The sequence below is a fragment of the Eulemur rufifrons genome, chromosome 6 (assembly GCF_041146395.1).
Source record: "Eulemur rufifrons isolate Redbay chromosome 6, OSU_ERuf_1, whole genome shotgun sequence".
NCBI lineage: Eukaryota > Metazoa > Chordata > Mammalia > Primates > Lemuridae > Eulemur > Eulemur rufifrons.
The window spans coordinates 25479085-25493892 of NC_090988.1; the positions used below are offsets into that span (position 1 = coordinate 25479085).

General features: G+C 38.4%; 1 protein-coding gene across 1 annotated transcript in view; it reads left to right on the forward strand.

Annotated features, from left to right (window-relative positions):
* EXPH5 (exophilin 5) overlaps positions 1–9612 on the forward strand; it is a 64186-nt gene extending 54574 nt beyond the window's left edge. Inside the window, exons 5-7 of the mRNA XM_069470920.1 lie at positions 97–235; positions 3853–5803; positions 5864–9612. Of these exons, the coding sequence (XP_069327021.1) occupies positions 97–235; positions 3853–5803; positions 5864–9068 (5295 nt within the window). The 3' untranslated portion in view covers positions 9069–9612. The remainder of the gene's footprint in view (positions 1–96; positions 236–3852; positions 5804–5863) is intronic.
* Positions 9613–14808: the final 5196 nt, after the last annotated feature.

Genomic DNA, 14808 nt, shown 5'->3' on the forward strand with positions numbered 1-14808 from the left:
AGGACTTTTAAACTTGGGACATTTTTGTGGGAGCATGTGAGGAATTTGGCTGGAAAAGGTCCAGAAATAATATTGTGTCTTCTACTTTAAAATTAGCAGGCAAAAGTATACAATTCACCTGTGGATAATCAACCAGTTGATAGTGCATTTGCCCCCAAGCCAGCAGTCATGAGGGAGGAGAGTGGCATGCCTCCTCCATGGGATGCTTCACTGCTGGAGAACGAGTTTTTCCAAGGTAAGTCTATGCATTAAAATTGCCTTTGGAAACCCTGGTACTAAAGAAAGCAAATAATAATTACAGTTTGTATTAAAGTGCTCAACACATATCAGTCCCTGTAGTTTACTGTGTGTGTGCGTGTAAGTACACCAAGAAGGACCCCTGTAGTTTACTTTTGAAGTCTCCTTGTTTACGTTATTTGAAGAGGATGCTGATATATGTTATTAACACAAATAGTAAGGAACCTTTTTTTTTTTTTTTTTTTTTTGAGACAGAGTCTCACTCTGTTGCCCAGGCTAGAGTGAGTGCCATGGCATCAGCCTAGCTCACAGCAACCTCAAACTCCTGAGCTCAAGCGATCCTCCTGTCTCAGCCTCCCGAGTAGCTGGGACTACAGGCATGCACCACCATGCCCGGCTAATTTTTTCTCTATATATTTTTAGCTGTCCATATAATTTCTTTCTATTTTTAGTAGAGATGGGGTCTCGCTCTTGCTCAGGCTGGTCTCGAACTCCTGACCTTGAGCAATCCGCCCACCTCGGCCTCCCAGAGTGCTAGGATTACAGGCGTGAGCCACCGCGCCCGGCCAGGAACCTTATGATTAAATATAATCTAAGCAAATATTCTCAGATCAAGGACTGGTAAATAGTAATAATGTTTAATATTTAACCTCAGGTAAAAAGAAAATATATCTTTAGGAAATACATCTACAAAGTTTGCTGTTCCTAATAGACTTCTATTGTTCCTGATTAGGACCTAAATGCACTGTGATGAAATTTAATTGTCACTAAATAATTAACCATTGGCAATAAGTAACAATAAAAACTGAAAGAGATTCCAAAAGTACCACATGCATGTGTCTCTTATTATTATATAATCATAGTTCACCTTCACATAGGTTATTATTCTGTGTCAAAATAAGTCTGACCATTTGAAAAGTTAACTCTAAAATCATACCAGCTTCACCTTGAGGAACTAAATTCAGTTTGCAAAGGTCATAACATCACCTTGACCCTATCGTGTGGGGCAGGTGTGGTGGGCAGTGAGAGCCATGGCTGAACAGTCAACCTAGGGACTCCCTTCAGTAATGTGGTTCCTGGCAGAGACCAGAGGAAAATCCCCGTTCCAAAATGAGGGTTTTTGATTAAAGGGAAGAGCCAGTGTTTCTGAAATAGAAAAAAAAAAAAAAAAAAAAAATGGTCTGGCCTCTCTAAAATAAAGAAGAGAAGCAGAACAGGAATTTTTCTCGTCTTAGGAGTAGTGAGTAAAACAGCATTGCTAATTTGGGATTCTAAGTGACTTTGAATAATTTAAAACCCTGTTTGTTTTGTTTCATTTGCCCCACCGTATACTTTGGTATTGCTCAATTATTTTGATGTGGCTATAGGGAATAGATTATTTCAGGGACTAGGGATGAATAAATATTTTGTCATTAAAACACTGAAAGATGATTCTCTAAAGAGTTCCTCAGTTACAGATCCTTAATGCTCAAGATTAGTTCTTCTGTTGGCAGTACAAACTTAGTAGCACCACCTTATAAATAAAACAGGGTAGGGACAATCCAGAACAGATGTAAAAAATCCCTTTATCACCTGCCCTAACATAATTGGCATGTCATATGCACATCCTCCTAATATGTGCTCAGACACTGATAGGCCCCACTTTCCCTGTCATTGTACAGTTAAGATCAAAATTTTGAATGGCAAGTACTTTAAAATAACCAAGGAGAGTGAATCATTTTATGTAACTCAGAAGGAAAGATTTCTGTAAACCAAAAGCTTCTTCAGTGATTTAAACAATGCTATAACTTATTTCTTATTTCAGATTTGATTTTCATTAATGAGTATTTCTTCAATAAATATGTACAACTTATTTGGATTTATTATAATATGAATATGGTAAAATATATCTATTTCAGGGTGGAGCTTAGAGAATCTAAAAACCTCAAAAGATTATGGTTCTATTCAAAGTCTTAACAGGTTTCTATTGAGGTAAGATGTCAGACATGATTAAATAAACACAGTTTAAGAAATACCAACCATGTCACTGAAAAGATGCTGTGACTTGTCTGAGATCACAGAGACTGTGGTCCTAGTAAGCATGAGCCCTTGGTCTTGGCTTGGCCTAGGTCCTCAATATTATAAGGAGGTCAGGGGGCCCTGTCTTGGACACCACTCTCTAACCTTGCTACTGAGAGAAAAGTAATCATTGTTTGACAACAGCAATTTCATATCTTTATAACAACTATGAGTTCATCTCATAGTGCAAATTATCTTTATAGTTCACAAAGAGCAAAAAATAAAAAGTGAGCTTTTATAGCACAGAGGTTGCATTGTATAGTGGTTGTGTGCATGGACTCAGGAGACAGACTGGGTTCAAATCCCAACAATTGTGATTTTAGCAATTTACTTAATCTCTTCATGCTTGAGTTTACTCATTACACAATGAGAACAGTAATAGTACCAACCTTGTAAGGTTATATGAGGATTTAATGAGTTAATCTTAAGTGCTTAATATATTAAGAACTTACAATTAATATATTAAGTGCTTTCTGACACATAGAAAGTATTGTATTATAAGGGTGCTAACGGGTCTTAATTTTTCCAGGAAAAACAATCTGTCATTAGCACATCATTTAATAATATTATATATAGCTTTTAATTATATGTATTGCTCAAATCTATCCTTAGTTTATAAACTAAGTATGTTTATAAATTAGGTGCTAAACTTTTGATGTTAATACTGTTTTCTAAACAGTACAACTGAGAAATCACATGCTATTACAGACTCTCATTTCTTTTTTTTTTTTTTTTTTTGAGACAGAGTCTCGCTTTGTTGCCCGGGCTAGAGTGAGTGCCGTGGCGTCAGTCTAGCTCACAGCAACCTCAAACTCCTGGGCTTAAGCGATCCTACTGCCTCAGCCTCCCGAGTAGCTGGGACTACAGGCATGCGCCACCATGCCCGGCTAATTTTTTGTATATATATATTTTAGTTGTCCATATAATTTCTTTCTATTTTTAGTAGAGACGGGGTCTCGCTCTTGCTCAGGCTGGTCTCGAACTCCTGACCTCGAGCAATCCACCCGCCTCGGCCTCCCAGAGTGCTAGGATTACAGGCGTGAGCCACCGCGCCCGGCCCAGACTCTCATTTCTATTACAATCCCATGAGATATACACAAGTGGAAATATTATAGCAACCTAGTGGCATGAAAGAAACAGAAACACGTGGTTTAATTATACTCATAGCTGTCTAGTTAGTCAGTGGTAGAACCAATACGGCAATCTGTATTATTAATTCCCTTTTATTGGCCCATATCTTTAAAAAATTCAGTACACTTTAAATGCACTAAAGGAAACCATGATTAAAATTCATTGTTAGACAAAATATAGCTTTTTGTCCTTACGGCATTATTGAAGGTTTACTTTGAAAAAGTATGAAAAAGAAACTTCCATTACAGTCTTGGAAAAGTCAGACTGTCTTAAAAACATAATTAAAATTAATGTCATCAGATTTATGATAGTATGATAAAAATAAAATTATGAATGATTATGTTTCTTAAAGAGGGCCATTCAACAACTCAAATTATTAAACTATAAAATCATATACAAAAAAGTTGATTCATATTCTCCTTTTAGTTTTAGATGATTTGGATAGCAAACTGGCTCAGGAACAATCTGCAAGCTCAGCGAATACCAGAACACCCCTCAACTATGGATCAAGAACACAGTTCAGTCATTTTTACTCCAGTGGGAACACACATGATACCATCACAGGAAGGCACAAAAATCACTATAATGAGACTTCCAATATGTCTATCTATGACATCCTAAGACCAAGAACTCCTAGGGAAGGTTTTAAAACCTTTTCTCCTAGGACAAGGACAATTTATGATATGTACAGGACAAGGGAGCCCAGAGTCATAAAAGAAGATTATGTGCAAAAGAATACTTTTGGTAGTACTTCTCTGTGTTTTGACAGCAGGCAACGATCAGCCTTCCCAGCCACAGGCCACTTCACAGCAAGAAGCTTATATTTTCCATCCACAATTCAGAACAAGAGTGGATTTGTACCACCACGGCACCAACAAAGCCCCAAAAGAACTCCTTTATCATCCATCATATGGAATAGAGCAGATTCTTCCAGAGATTGGCAGAACCAGGAAGAGTTCCCGAGAGCACCATCACCAATGGAAATTGATCCTGCTGACCAGTATATGTATCCTAGGTATCCTCAGGAGAACAGGAGATATGAATCGTACCATTCACAGAATGTTTACCAAAGTATTAGTTTAAACGCCCCCATGGATAATGCAATGAGTCCTGACACATTTGAGAACTCAGAGAATATGCCATTCTACCATCAAGACAACCCATTTGCCAGGTCTTTCTTTAGCAATACCTTTGGACGAAGCAGAGAACAGAGATTTGGACAAAGTCCTTTTTGGGGCCAACAGGAAGAACGTTCTTCCTGGTCTGACTTTCATCAAAGCAGGAAATCCTTCACTTCTGATAGAGACTTTGAAATGACTTCCATTGAAGCAAATAGTGCATCAGCTGTTCATGGCCGTGGTGTTTCTTCTGAACGCTGGGAATCATTTTCTTCTAGTTACGGAAAAAATGTTTTTAGAGGCCAAGAAGGGCCACATCCGTGGCAGTTTGATTTTCAGACATCCATGCCGGAGAGCATGGAGGTATCACAAGGTAATGGGAACCAGTTGACTCCTCATTTCGGCTCACCTGATGTTTGCTCCATGTCTGGTTCAAGCTATCACATCAGATCTGGTGGGCTGGAATACCAACAGCACAGCTGTCCTATAGAAGTACATGTAAACAAAGAACCTCGCTCATGTGGAATTGCTCAGACTATAGCATCCTCATTCAAAACTTCCTTCCCCCAGACTCCTGATGACAAAGGGAATCCTCAGAGTCCCAATTTTCAGAATCCCACAGTCACTTTGCAGAAAATTATTCCCGATAAGCCTGCCTTTTGTCCAATAAGAAGCCATACAGAAGTCACTGTGACCAACAGTGATTCAGTTGATTCTCTGCCTCTTGCTGAAAGCCAGCCCAATAGCTTGGGCACAGAAGTGAATAATGAGAAAGACTTAAATGAATCTATTTCGGAAGAAGACAAACAGCTAAGCAAGATGGACCAGACAAACACGACAGGTGAAATACCCCAACCTGTTTCACAGACAGCAACCTCTAACCCTTTACCTGATTTTCAAAATCCCCTCTCCCAGGACGCAGCCAAGAGCAACAGGTTTGGTTTTAATGTACCTACCACAGTAAGTTCAAAAAGGTCACCCAGAGTCTTTTCCAAGAAAGATAGCTCCAAAATGTACATACCACACAAAGATAAACCCAACGAGCATAAAAAAGATAAGAGGTTTACTGGGAATGGAAAACTTGGCTTAGCAGCCCCCCTTCCTTTTGTTCAGGAGAGCAGAACACCATCTTTTCCCAGGCCAAATCAAGGTTGTCACCAGGAAGTAACAGTAAGAAATGAAGATATTTCAGGCATTACTGCAAATAACCACCAGAGCTCTGAACCTCCTGATAATCAAAATGCACAACCTCCAGAAAAGCCGGTTATTTTAGAAACTGAGGGAGAACAATGTGCCACAACTCACTCCACCAAGTGTAGCAAGTCGGCTGCTGGCCACAAGATCTCATGTGGTTCTTTAGGTGGACTGCCACCTTCCTCACCATCAAGTAATTCTTTCCTTGATGCTCTTGTGATTCCATCTACTACAGGGTCCTCCAGAAATCCTTCAGACAAAGATCCATCTGTGGGAGAAAGAGAAGAAAAAGACTATTCTAGGAAGAACCAAAATAATCAGTTTGCTGTAAGCCCCTCAGAAAATGAAGAGAGTCACGATAGTCACGTGCCTATACCTGACGATGTGGTTGATGTTGTCAAGTGCCATTCACACTCCCCTTTCAGGAGTGGAAAGGGAAAAGGAAAAGTAAGACGACGCATATCCTGCATTGAAAAGCTAAGCGAAACAGAAAGTACATCAGAACCCACAAACAGTAGCAGCAGTCTCACGGAGGCGAATCGGAGCAACTCCGAAGCTTCCGAGCTTGACACAATTTATTGTACTTTGCCAAGAAAATCAACCAGTTTTCTCATAGATAGCAGGCAGTCAGGAAGTAAGATAATGGCTGCTTCGTTTAGGAAGGGGCCACTTCCATTCCAAATCAAAAATAACGTGGAAGATCCAGTGGGGAGGTGCACGTCAAACAAATTCAGCCCCAACTCTCCCGAGTCAGTGAGTGAATGTTCTATAGTCATGCCAGACTCAGTCCCAGTAGCACCTGAAGCTGCAGGGAGGATGACAAATACGAAAATCACTGGAGCTGCTTCTGTTAGAAAAGGACCACTTCCATTCCTCATCAACAAGGCTGTGTCAGGTCCTTCAGGGGGTCCATATGCCTCAACTGGAAGAGATGAAGGAAAAAAGTCACTGGTCTCAGACACAGATACTTCTATAACACCAAGGCTTTGGGAGAGAACCATTAACCCTGTGGAAAGTGACTTATCTGTTAGAGATGGTTCTTTAACCAAAAGACACCATCAAAAGGAATACTCTCAAGAATGCACTGAAAAGGATGGTAAAATTGCTGCCTCTAGGACAACTGTATTTTCCCGTTCAAATGAAGACCCTTTACCCTTCTGTTCAGACTTGTCAAGAAAAGAAAGTGGGGAAGCATTACACAAATTTAAGACTACTAGTATGTTTTCTGTTTCTGGTGATGAAGACAATGTAAAATGTCTTGAGGTGGTTTCAATATATTACACTTTACCAAGAAAACCCAGCAAAAAATTCTGTAACCTCCTTCAACAGTATACACAAAATACCGATTCACTTACAGAATCACTTCAAGTGGAGACTGAAACATTTCCTAATGCTTTAGAAAAAGACAAACCAAATTATTCTACACAAGAGCAGTCTGGAACAACTTCACCTGAAAATCTACAGATGCCAATCAGTTCTGCTCAGAAGAATAATCATGTCAATAATTTAGCTAAAGCACTTTTAGGTGATTCACAAAGCAGGAGAGAAAGAGGGGAAAAACTGCAAAGTGAAACCCTGTCTACTTCATTGATGCTTCAGGGAAAAAATATTACAGAAGAAAAATCTGAAAATTGTCAACCATCCATTAATTCAGGTAACAGTGGTCCCTCTACTCTCCTAGTCCATTCAGACGATAGTAATCATATTGAAAATTCCCAAACCAGAAGCTCTGGAGAGTGTGCAGGTAGTGGTATAGCCATTACATCTACTGGAAGTGGGAAGTGCCCTCACAAAGATCAGAGACCCAGAGCTGTAGATGATAGCTCCAGTGGATCACATCCTAGGGAAGGCAGAGAGGAAATTGGAACCAATTACCAAAAAATGACTAATAAAATACTTTCTGACTCAGAGAGCCAAGTCTTTGCTCTTACTCCAGCACTGCAAAAATTACAGCTTGTTGAGGAGACTCAGTCAGGTGAACCAGACTTAGAGAGTTTGCTGTCTGAAACCAGAGAATTACCTCCAAGAAGTCAGGAGGTAAATATGACAGAGAGCAGGAAGGCCAAAGATGAAATGCAGGAGTTTTTCTTGGATGATCTAGAAAAAGAGGAAAACAGACCTTCAGTTAAACACAGATTCACAGCCATGTCTAAAGCAAGCAGAAAATTCCCAGCTAAAGATTTAAGCCCTAGAAGACATGTAGCTACTATTTTCCCGAAAAGTGGGAGCAGGTCTGGCTTTGGCCATTTATCTCTTGGCACACTGGATTGCAGCCCACTGTCTCCTGAGCCTACTCCAAAGTCTTCAGAATCCACAGGTGAAAGCAGGTTGAGTAGTAATGGAATGAATGTCAGGAATTCTGAGAACCCTCTCCAGATTACTGTAATATCCAACAGAGAACCTTCTGCCCTGTTCAGCAGTCTGAAGTCTAGTAGCATTTCACAAGTACGTCAGGATGAGTTTAAAAATATCTCAGAGTCACCACTGGAGCGTGAGAATTCTAAAGGTGTTACACTAGCCCAGAATTTGGAAAGAGAATCAGGAGCCCCAGCCCAGCTCACATTCAGCAGCCTCAGGAAAGCAGATTTCTCTGACCATCAGAGGAGGCTGAGCCCTCCTCTTCCACTGGAGCCTGCACAGAAACCTAGAATAAGCATCCCACAGGCCAGTTCTCAGCAGCAACAAAGGAGTGCTTCAACTCTGGAGTGGGAGTCTGAGCCACACCTCTATCGGTCAAAGAGCTTAAAAAGCATTAATGTGCATGGTGATCTGCTACGAAAAAGTCTTCCCCCAAAAGTCAGGGAGCGCCATTTTTCTGAAAGTACTTCTGTTGACAATGCCCTGAGTCAACTGACCCTTGGGAATGAATTCTCTATCAACAATGGGTATAGTCGAAGATTCAGATCTTTTTCTGAACTTCCTTCCTGTGATGAAAATGAAAGTTGGGCTTTGTATAATAGCGGCAGGACAAAAACAGGTCCCAGGTCTGCAATGTCTATATCCAGACCTATTGACTATGGAATTTTTGGGAAAGAACAACAGTTAGCTTTCTTGGAAAATGTAAAGAGGTCACTGACACAAGGAAGATTATGGAAACCAAGTTTTCTTAAAAACCCTGGCTTCCTAAAAGATGATGTGATTAACCCTCCCAACCCATCAGAGTCATTAGGCTCAAATTCTCCTAGCACTCAGGTGCCAGAGGATGGCTTATCTCCTAGTGAACCGCTTAATATCTATGAGGAGGACCCAGTAGACTCAGATTGTGACACCGACACAACCACAGATGATGAATACTACCTGGATGAAAAAGATAAGGAGTCAGAACTATGAGGCTTTTTCAGTAAAATTCATTACCTTTTCACAAAAAGCTTGAAATGAAGTGTAAATGTGGGTGTCCCTGGGAAGGACAGATTTAAAAGATCTAATCTGAGCGGTGCCTGCACTGAGATAACCCAAATTCTCCTTTTCCTCTCCACACCCCATATATACACTTCCTGAATGCTGGAACAATTGATTCTTACTTGGAAGGATTCTCTGCATTGTCTCTCTCTGTGTATGCTCTTGGCCTGCCTTTCCACCTCCCCCCAACTTAATCTCTAATTCACTGTCCCATTTGGGCTTTCTGCTTTACTTTCCGCCTAACATTTTTACATCTCTCATTGTAATTTACAACCCTAATATCCCAGATAGATGCAAAACTTATTAATTACCCAGCATAACTGCGAAACTCTGTTTGCCTCTTCCTGTTCACACCCTACATTCATGACATTAAACAAAATATAGGGGTGATAACAGGGGAGTAAATATTATCATCCTGTTTGACTCATCAACATTTAGGAGGTTTAAGGTGTTCTTTTTTTTTTTTTTTTTTTTCCTCTTTCAAACAAAGGTAAAGGAATTTTCATAAGGACATCCTGTTACATCCATAGTGGAGCCCAGGAGGCACATGTTTTAGCACATGTTAAGGTTATAGATGAGGACCTGAATCCCTACTAAGCCAATGGAGGATTAGTGCTCCTAGGAATTCCTCTGAAACAGTTTGTGGGGACTGGCTGAATTATGAAGGGCTGAATTTGAATCGAGCCAGGGACTTGGGCCAGGCCACCTGACCATACATAGTTGCATGGCCACAGAATTTCTGCTTAAGAAGGGAACATAAATGAGGGGTAGAGATAAGTAGACATCTCTTCATGGGACAGACTTATCTTTACTCCAGCTGTCTCAGCAGCTGGTTTTCCCCATTTCCCCAGAACTATCCACTTTCCCATGTTCTTTATTTGCAGGATAGAACACTTCTTTTCAAGTAGGGCATTTTAGTCACAAGTACCAACTGGGAACCTTGGCCCAAGTCCCTAACATGCAGTCAAGTCAGATCTGATACCCTGGGATTCACAGGCTTCGCTGCCGGATCATTTACCAAACCCTTGAGAAATCCTAAGGGAGAGCTCCTAAAGCCTTGTCCTTATAATTTTTTCAATAATTTATCTAGAATAAATTATTTCTGATAACGACTGATAATTTGGCTTTCCTTAAGTCTTTAATTGCCATTCATAACACCGGGGGATTTATCTCCTAATTCAGGGTAAAAACCAATAGATGGCAGTGAAGATAATTTGCTGGAACTATATAGAAAGCATGCAATCCTGATCTCAGTATTATGACGGTCAACGTCAGTGGATTTTATCTTGTTTGGTTTATATTTGCTGCCTGACCTAATTTTATTTTCCATTTTTCTCACCTAGTCTGTTTTATCCATATAAATTAAGGATAATGGTAGGTGTTGGTGAAGTGTATAGAGATCTGGAACTAATAGAAATGCAAGAAAGAACTATGTTACTATTATCCTCCTAATCATTACCTTACCTGGAAGCAAAATGCCAGGGCTAGTTAACATTGTTCCCATGCAACTCAAAACTAACGATGAGATAACTAACACAAGAGCTATTCCTTCAATCTGTCAACTGTTTTAAATTTCAAGCTCTGACCAATCTTGAGCTGAAAGAGACTGATAATAAAATTTTACATCAACTGTTGTGAGCTTTTCAACTCAAATTTATGTAAAGAATAATATTGTATTCCATGTTTAATGTACGTTTTTAAATTCTACCTTTCCTTTTTTTCTATTTATCTGATTATTTAAGTAATTGTTTTTTATAAACCATGACCTGTGTTTTCTATGTGATTTTAAGATATTCAGAGTTAGTATTTTAATAGTAAGTTTCTTGGTTTTTCTAACAATCAGCTTGCAAGTTCTATTTCAGTAAACACTCTGAGAATACATGAACGCTACTAAAGGTAAAATGAAGTTAGCTTATTTTTCAGGGAGGTTAGGCTGTAGCAACAGTTAGGTAACATAAGGATGAAAAACTGCTTTGGGGCTCTGACTCTGCGCTGGAATCTACTGTCTGAATTCGAAGGTAATTGATGGCCAATGCTCAGTTGCACTATTTATAATGTTTGCTTGTTGGCTTGGCTCAACGAGGAAAACAGAAAATTCATGAAAACAGCACCTTTTATAATTTTATACTTTTATAAAGCACTTCGTTAAAGAAGTCTAGCAAATTTCTATGTATTTTAACATACAAACTGCTGCATTTTAATGTTCATTTTTGGTATAGCTATGGTAATTTATAATAGCCATTTTTATACTCATAACTTGTTTTCTAAAAGATACAATCATTATTAATATAAATATTGATGTAAATGGAGTGAATCATGGGGCAATCAATACTAATAAGTACCTTGTAAATTATCAACTTGTTTAGCTATTACACTTCTGTAACTATAAATTTTGTACTGTAAAGTCCATTTAGAATAGGGTTTCATGAAATAATTTCAATTTTTAGAGACTTCCCTCTAGATAATTTACCTTTACATTGTAAATACATTGATGTTAATAAAACTCGAACTTCTACTAACAAGGATTTGGTTGGTGATAAGCTAATAAAAGCTACTTTGTGTAAGATGTAAGTATGTGTACTGGAGGTGGTGAAAGAAAGTCCACTTGGGTTATGGTGAAGATAGGAATCAAACTGGAGAACTCCATAAAATTAATATCCTCCATTAAATGCCAGAGGGTTAAAGAGGACTTCTTGCTAAGAGTTTATTGTTAATAATAATGGTTCAGAATATCCCACTTAAATGTATAGTGTAAATATGTAAAATATTTTACTTTCCAAGCAAATTTGTGAATGTATTGCCACTTGGTGGCTCTTCGTGACTGGCAATTCTATGTTTCTGAAACAAGCCATAAGCACTTTTATTAAAATTTTCTCCTGTTCTTTAGGTATGAAATGTGTTACAAGACAAGGTGCAAATTTAAGACAATGCCTGTGTAGAAATAAATGATTTAAACGCATGTACTATTTGATTTGGTTTTTATTACCATCCTCAAATGACTATTTTTAAGTGTAAAAGTTTCAGGAAAAATACTAAAAGGGGGTGAGCAAAAGTATTCAAACCAGTCTGTTCCATGGCTATTGAGTGAGATCTGTCATGCAGGTGGTTTTACAAAAACAGTGGCTTGCTTCTTTTTTCTTTCATTTGTACCCACAAAGCAACCAGCCAACATCAGGAGATCAATGTGCATGGTTGCTTACTTAATAGGAAAGAAACGAAGAAGGCATTTCTTTCTGGGGGTTCTCACATTTATAAAGGAAGAGAAAGCTACATGGCATTGAGGGTCTTCCACTGTCAGTAGCACTGATGAAAGGTAAGCCGGTCTTTCTAGTTCAATGTAAGTCATGCAGTGTTAATTCCTGCAAAGAAAATTATTAACAGATTTGTACTAATCTTCTGGGAAAGCAACCCAAAGCCCTTTCTCTACCAAGGACAGGAGAGTATCATCGTCTTGAATATGAATGGCAATTTATTCAAAATATTTTTACTGTCCTTTATTAAAATTTAAAATACATTGGATCAGCTAGGGTTTTGGTGGTAGACAACAGACTCCTCTCTAGCTGGTTCAAATAGGAAATGATTTATTAGACAGTATGCTTTGCTTACAAACTTATTGTTAGGGCTGGGGAGATAGATTGTTTTAGCTGAAATTCTAGGACCAATTCCAAAAATCATGCCACAGAAGTGGACCTGCCAAGGGAGCTTCTTATGACCAGGAAGATGCAGAATCAGGCCATTAAGTGGGCCAATACACCAAATCACCATATTCATTTGCCCCAGAAATTACTTCTGTAGAAATAAAAACACATATATATAGACATACACAGGATTTGTATTGCTACAATGTTTGTTGTGGCAAAACCTGGAAACAGTGAATACCTAGTAAGAAATGACTGAATATATTATGGAACATCCACATATGTAGTATTATGAAACCATTAAAAAAGTAAGGTAGACCTAGATGAATTGACTTAGAAGAGTTTCTATGAGGTACTGTTGAGTGAGAAAAGTAAAACTCCATTTTTATAAAGCATTAACGAAAAAACCTGTATTTATATATATGTGTACATATGGAGGAATACATACTAGGCTATTAATGTCAGTTGTTTTGTGGCCAGGTGTGGGGGGAAAGATGTTCCAGAATAGGAGAAAAGAGAGGATAGTCAAGACCGCTTCCAAAAAATAAACAATATTCTAACTCAGATAAGCAAAAGAAAAAATAAAAAATTTTAACCAAAAAATAAAACATAAATATACACACATATATAAAAATATATGTGTATAATTATTTATGCACTTAAATAGAAAATTAAAGATAATTTTTGAAAGATTTACTGTCCAGAAAAATAGTAAGTTACTTGCTGTTTTAAAAATTGATAATTGTACTTGATTCTATGAAACTTTGTATTCTAATAATATAAATGCTAGCACTAAGTTTTTTTCTAGGTCTGTGCTTTCTTCCCAAACCATCCTTTCCAGATTATGCTGTCATTCCAGTCTGGAATTGACATTTCCATTCTAGAAATGTTTTGGAGGGATGTGGTAGATACTGATATATTTATTTCTTCTTTTCTCTGGAAACTCTATTCTCTGACTGACATCCCCCCTCCCAGGCCACATGTGGAGGAATCAATGTTCTTACATGACCCCTAAGAGTCTGGGCACTGTTGATTGGTTCGAGGCTGATTGCCATCAGGCTGAACCAATGAGTAGTTGCGTTTTTTGGAGGAAACTAGTTCTGGATGCAATTTAAACCAACTGTCTCATAACCTAAACTCTACCTTATAGACTGTAATATATGGAAGGGCAGGGACTGAGTTTATATCCCCAGCACCTTGTAGAATGCGTGACATAAAGTGGGTGCTGAATAAATATTATTAAAATAATCAAAACCAAGTTTTATGAATTTTACAGGATCTAATCTTATCTAACCCTATGTAAGGTTTTTATTAATTAATGACATTGAAAATTAGTTCTCTAAAGTTAAAGAGGAATAAACGGGTGTCTCAGAAACCAGGGACAGAGATACCACCCATGAATGGTACCAGGCTCTAGTGCACTGTAGAAAACCCAAAGAGTTTTCTATATTCTCTTCCATTTTCAGTCTACTCGGAAGAAAACAAAAGGCAAAGGTTACATTTCCTCTGTTTGAGAGTAGTTGGCTTTAAGTTAAAATCTTCTAACCTTGATTTTGAACTCCCAGGGAAAGCACCATATGTTCTCACTAATAAGTGGGAGCTAATACATGGGTACACATGGGCACAAAGTGATATAAGGGACTTGAGAAACCAAGAAGGGGGAAGGCCAGGAGGGTGGCTGTGGGATAAAAACTTACCCCTTGGGTACAATGAACACTATTCTGGTGATAGGTACACCAATAGCCCTGATTTAAGCATTATACAAGATATCCATGTAATGAAAAAACACTTGTACCCCCTTAATTAATATTTTGAAATTAAATAAACTCCCAGGGAAAGGATTCTGCTTAGTTCAGCATGAGTTAGGTCCCAAACTATGGGCCAATCAACTGTAGCCATAGGTTAAGGTCATATTTTACAAAGCTTCACTATTAATCATGTGGATAGTGGAGTTAAAAAAGAGGAGTAGTTACTAGAAAAGGTAGAAATATTATGAATATATATAGTATAATTAGCTGTGAATTTTACATGAC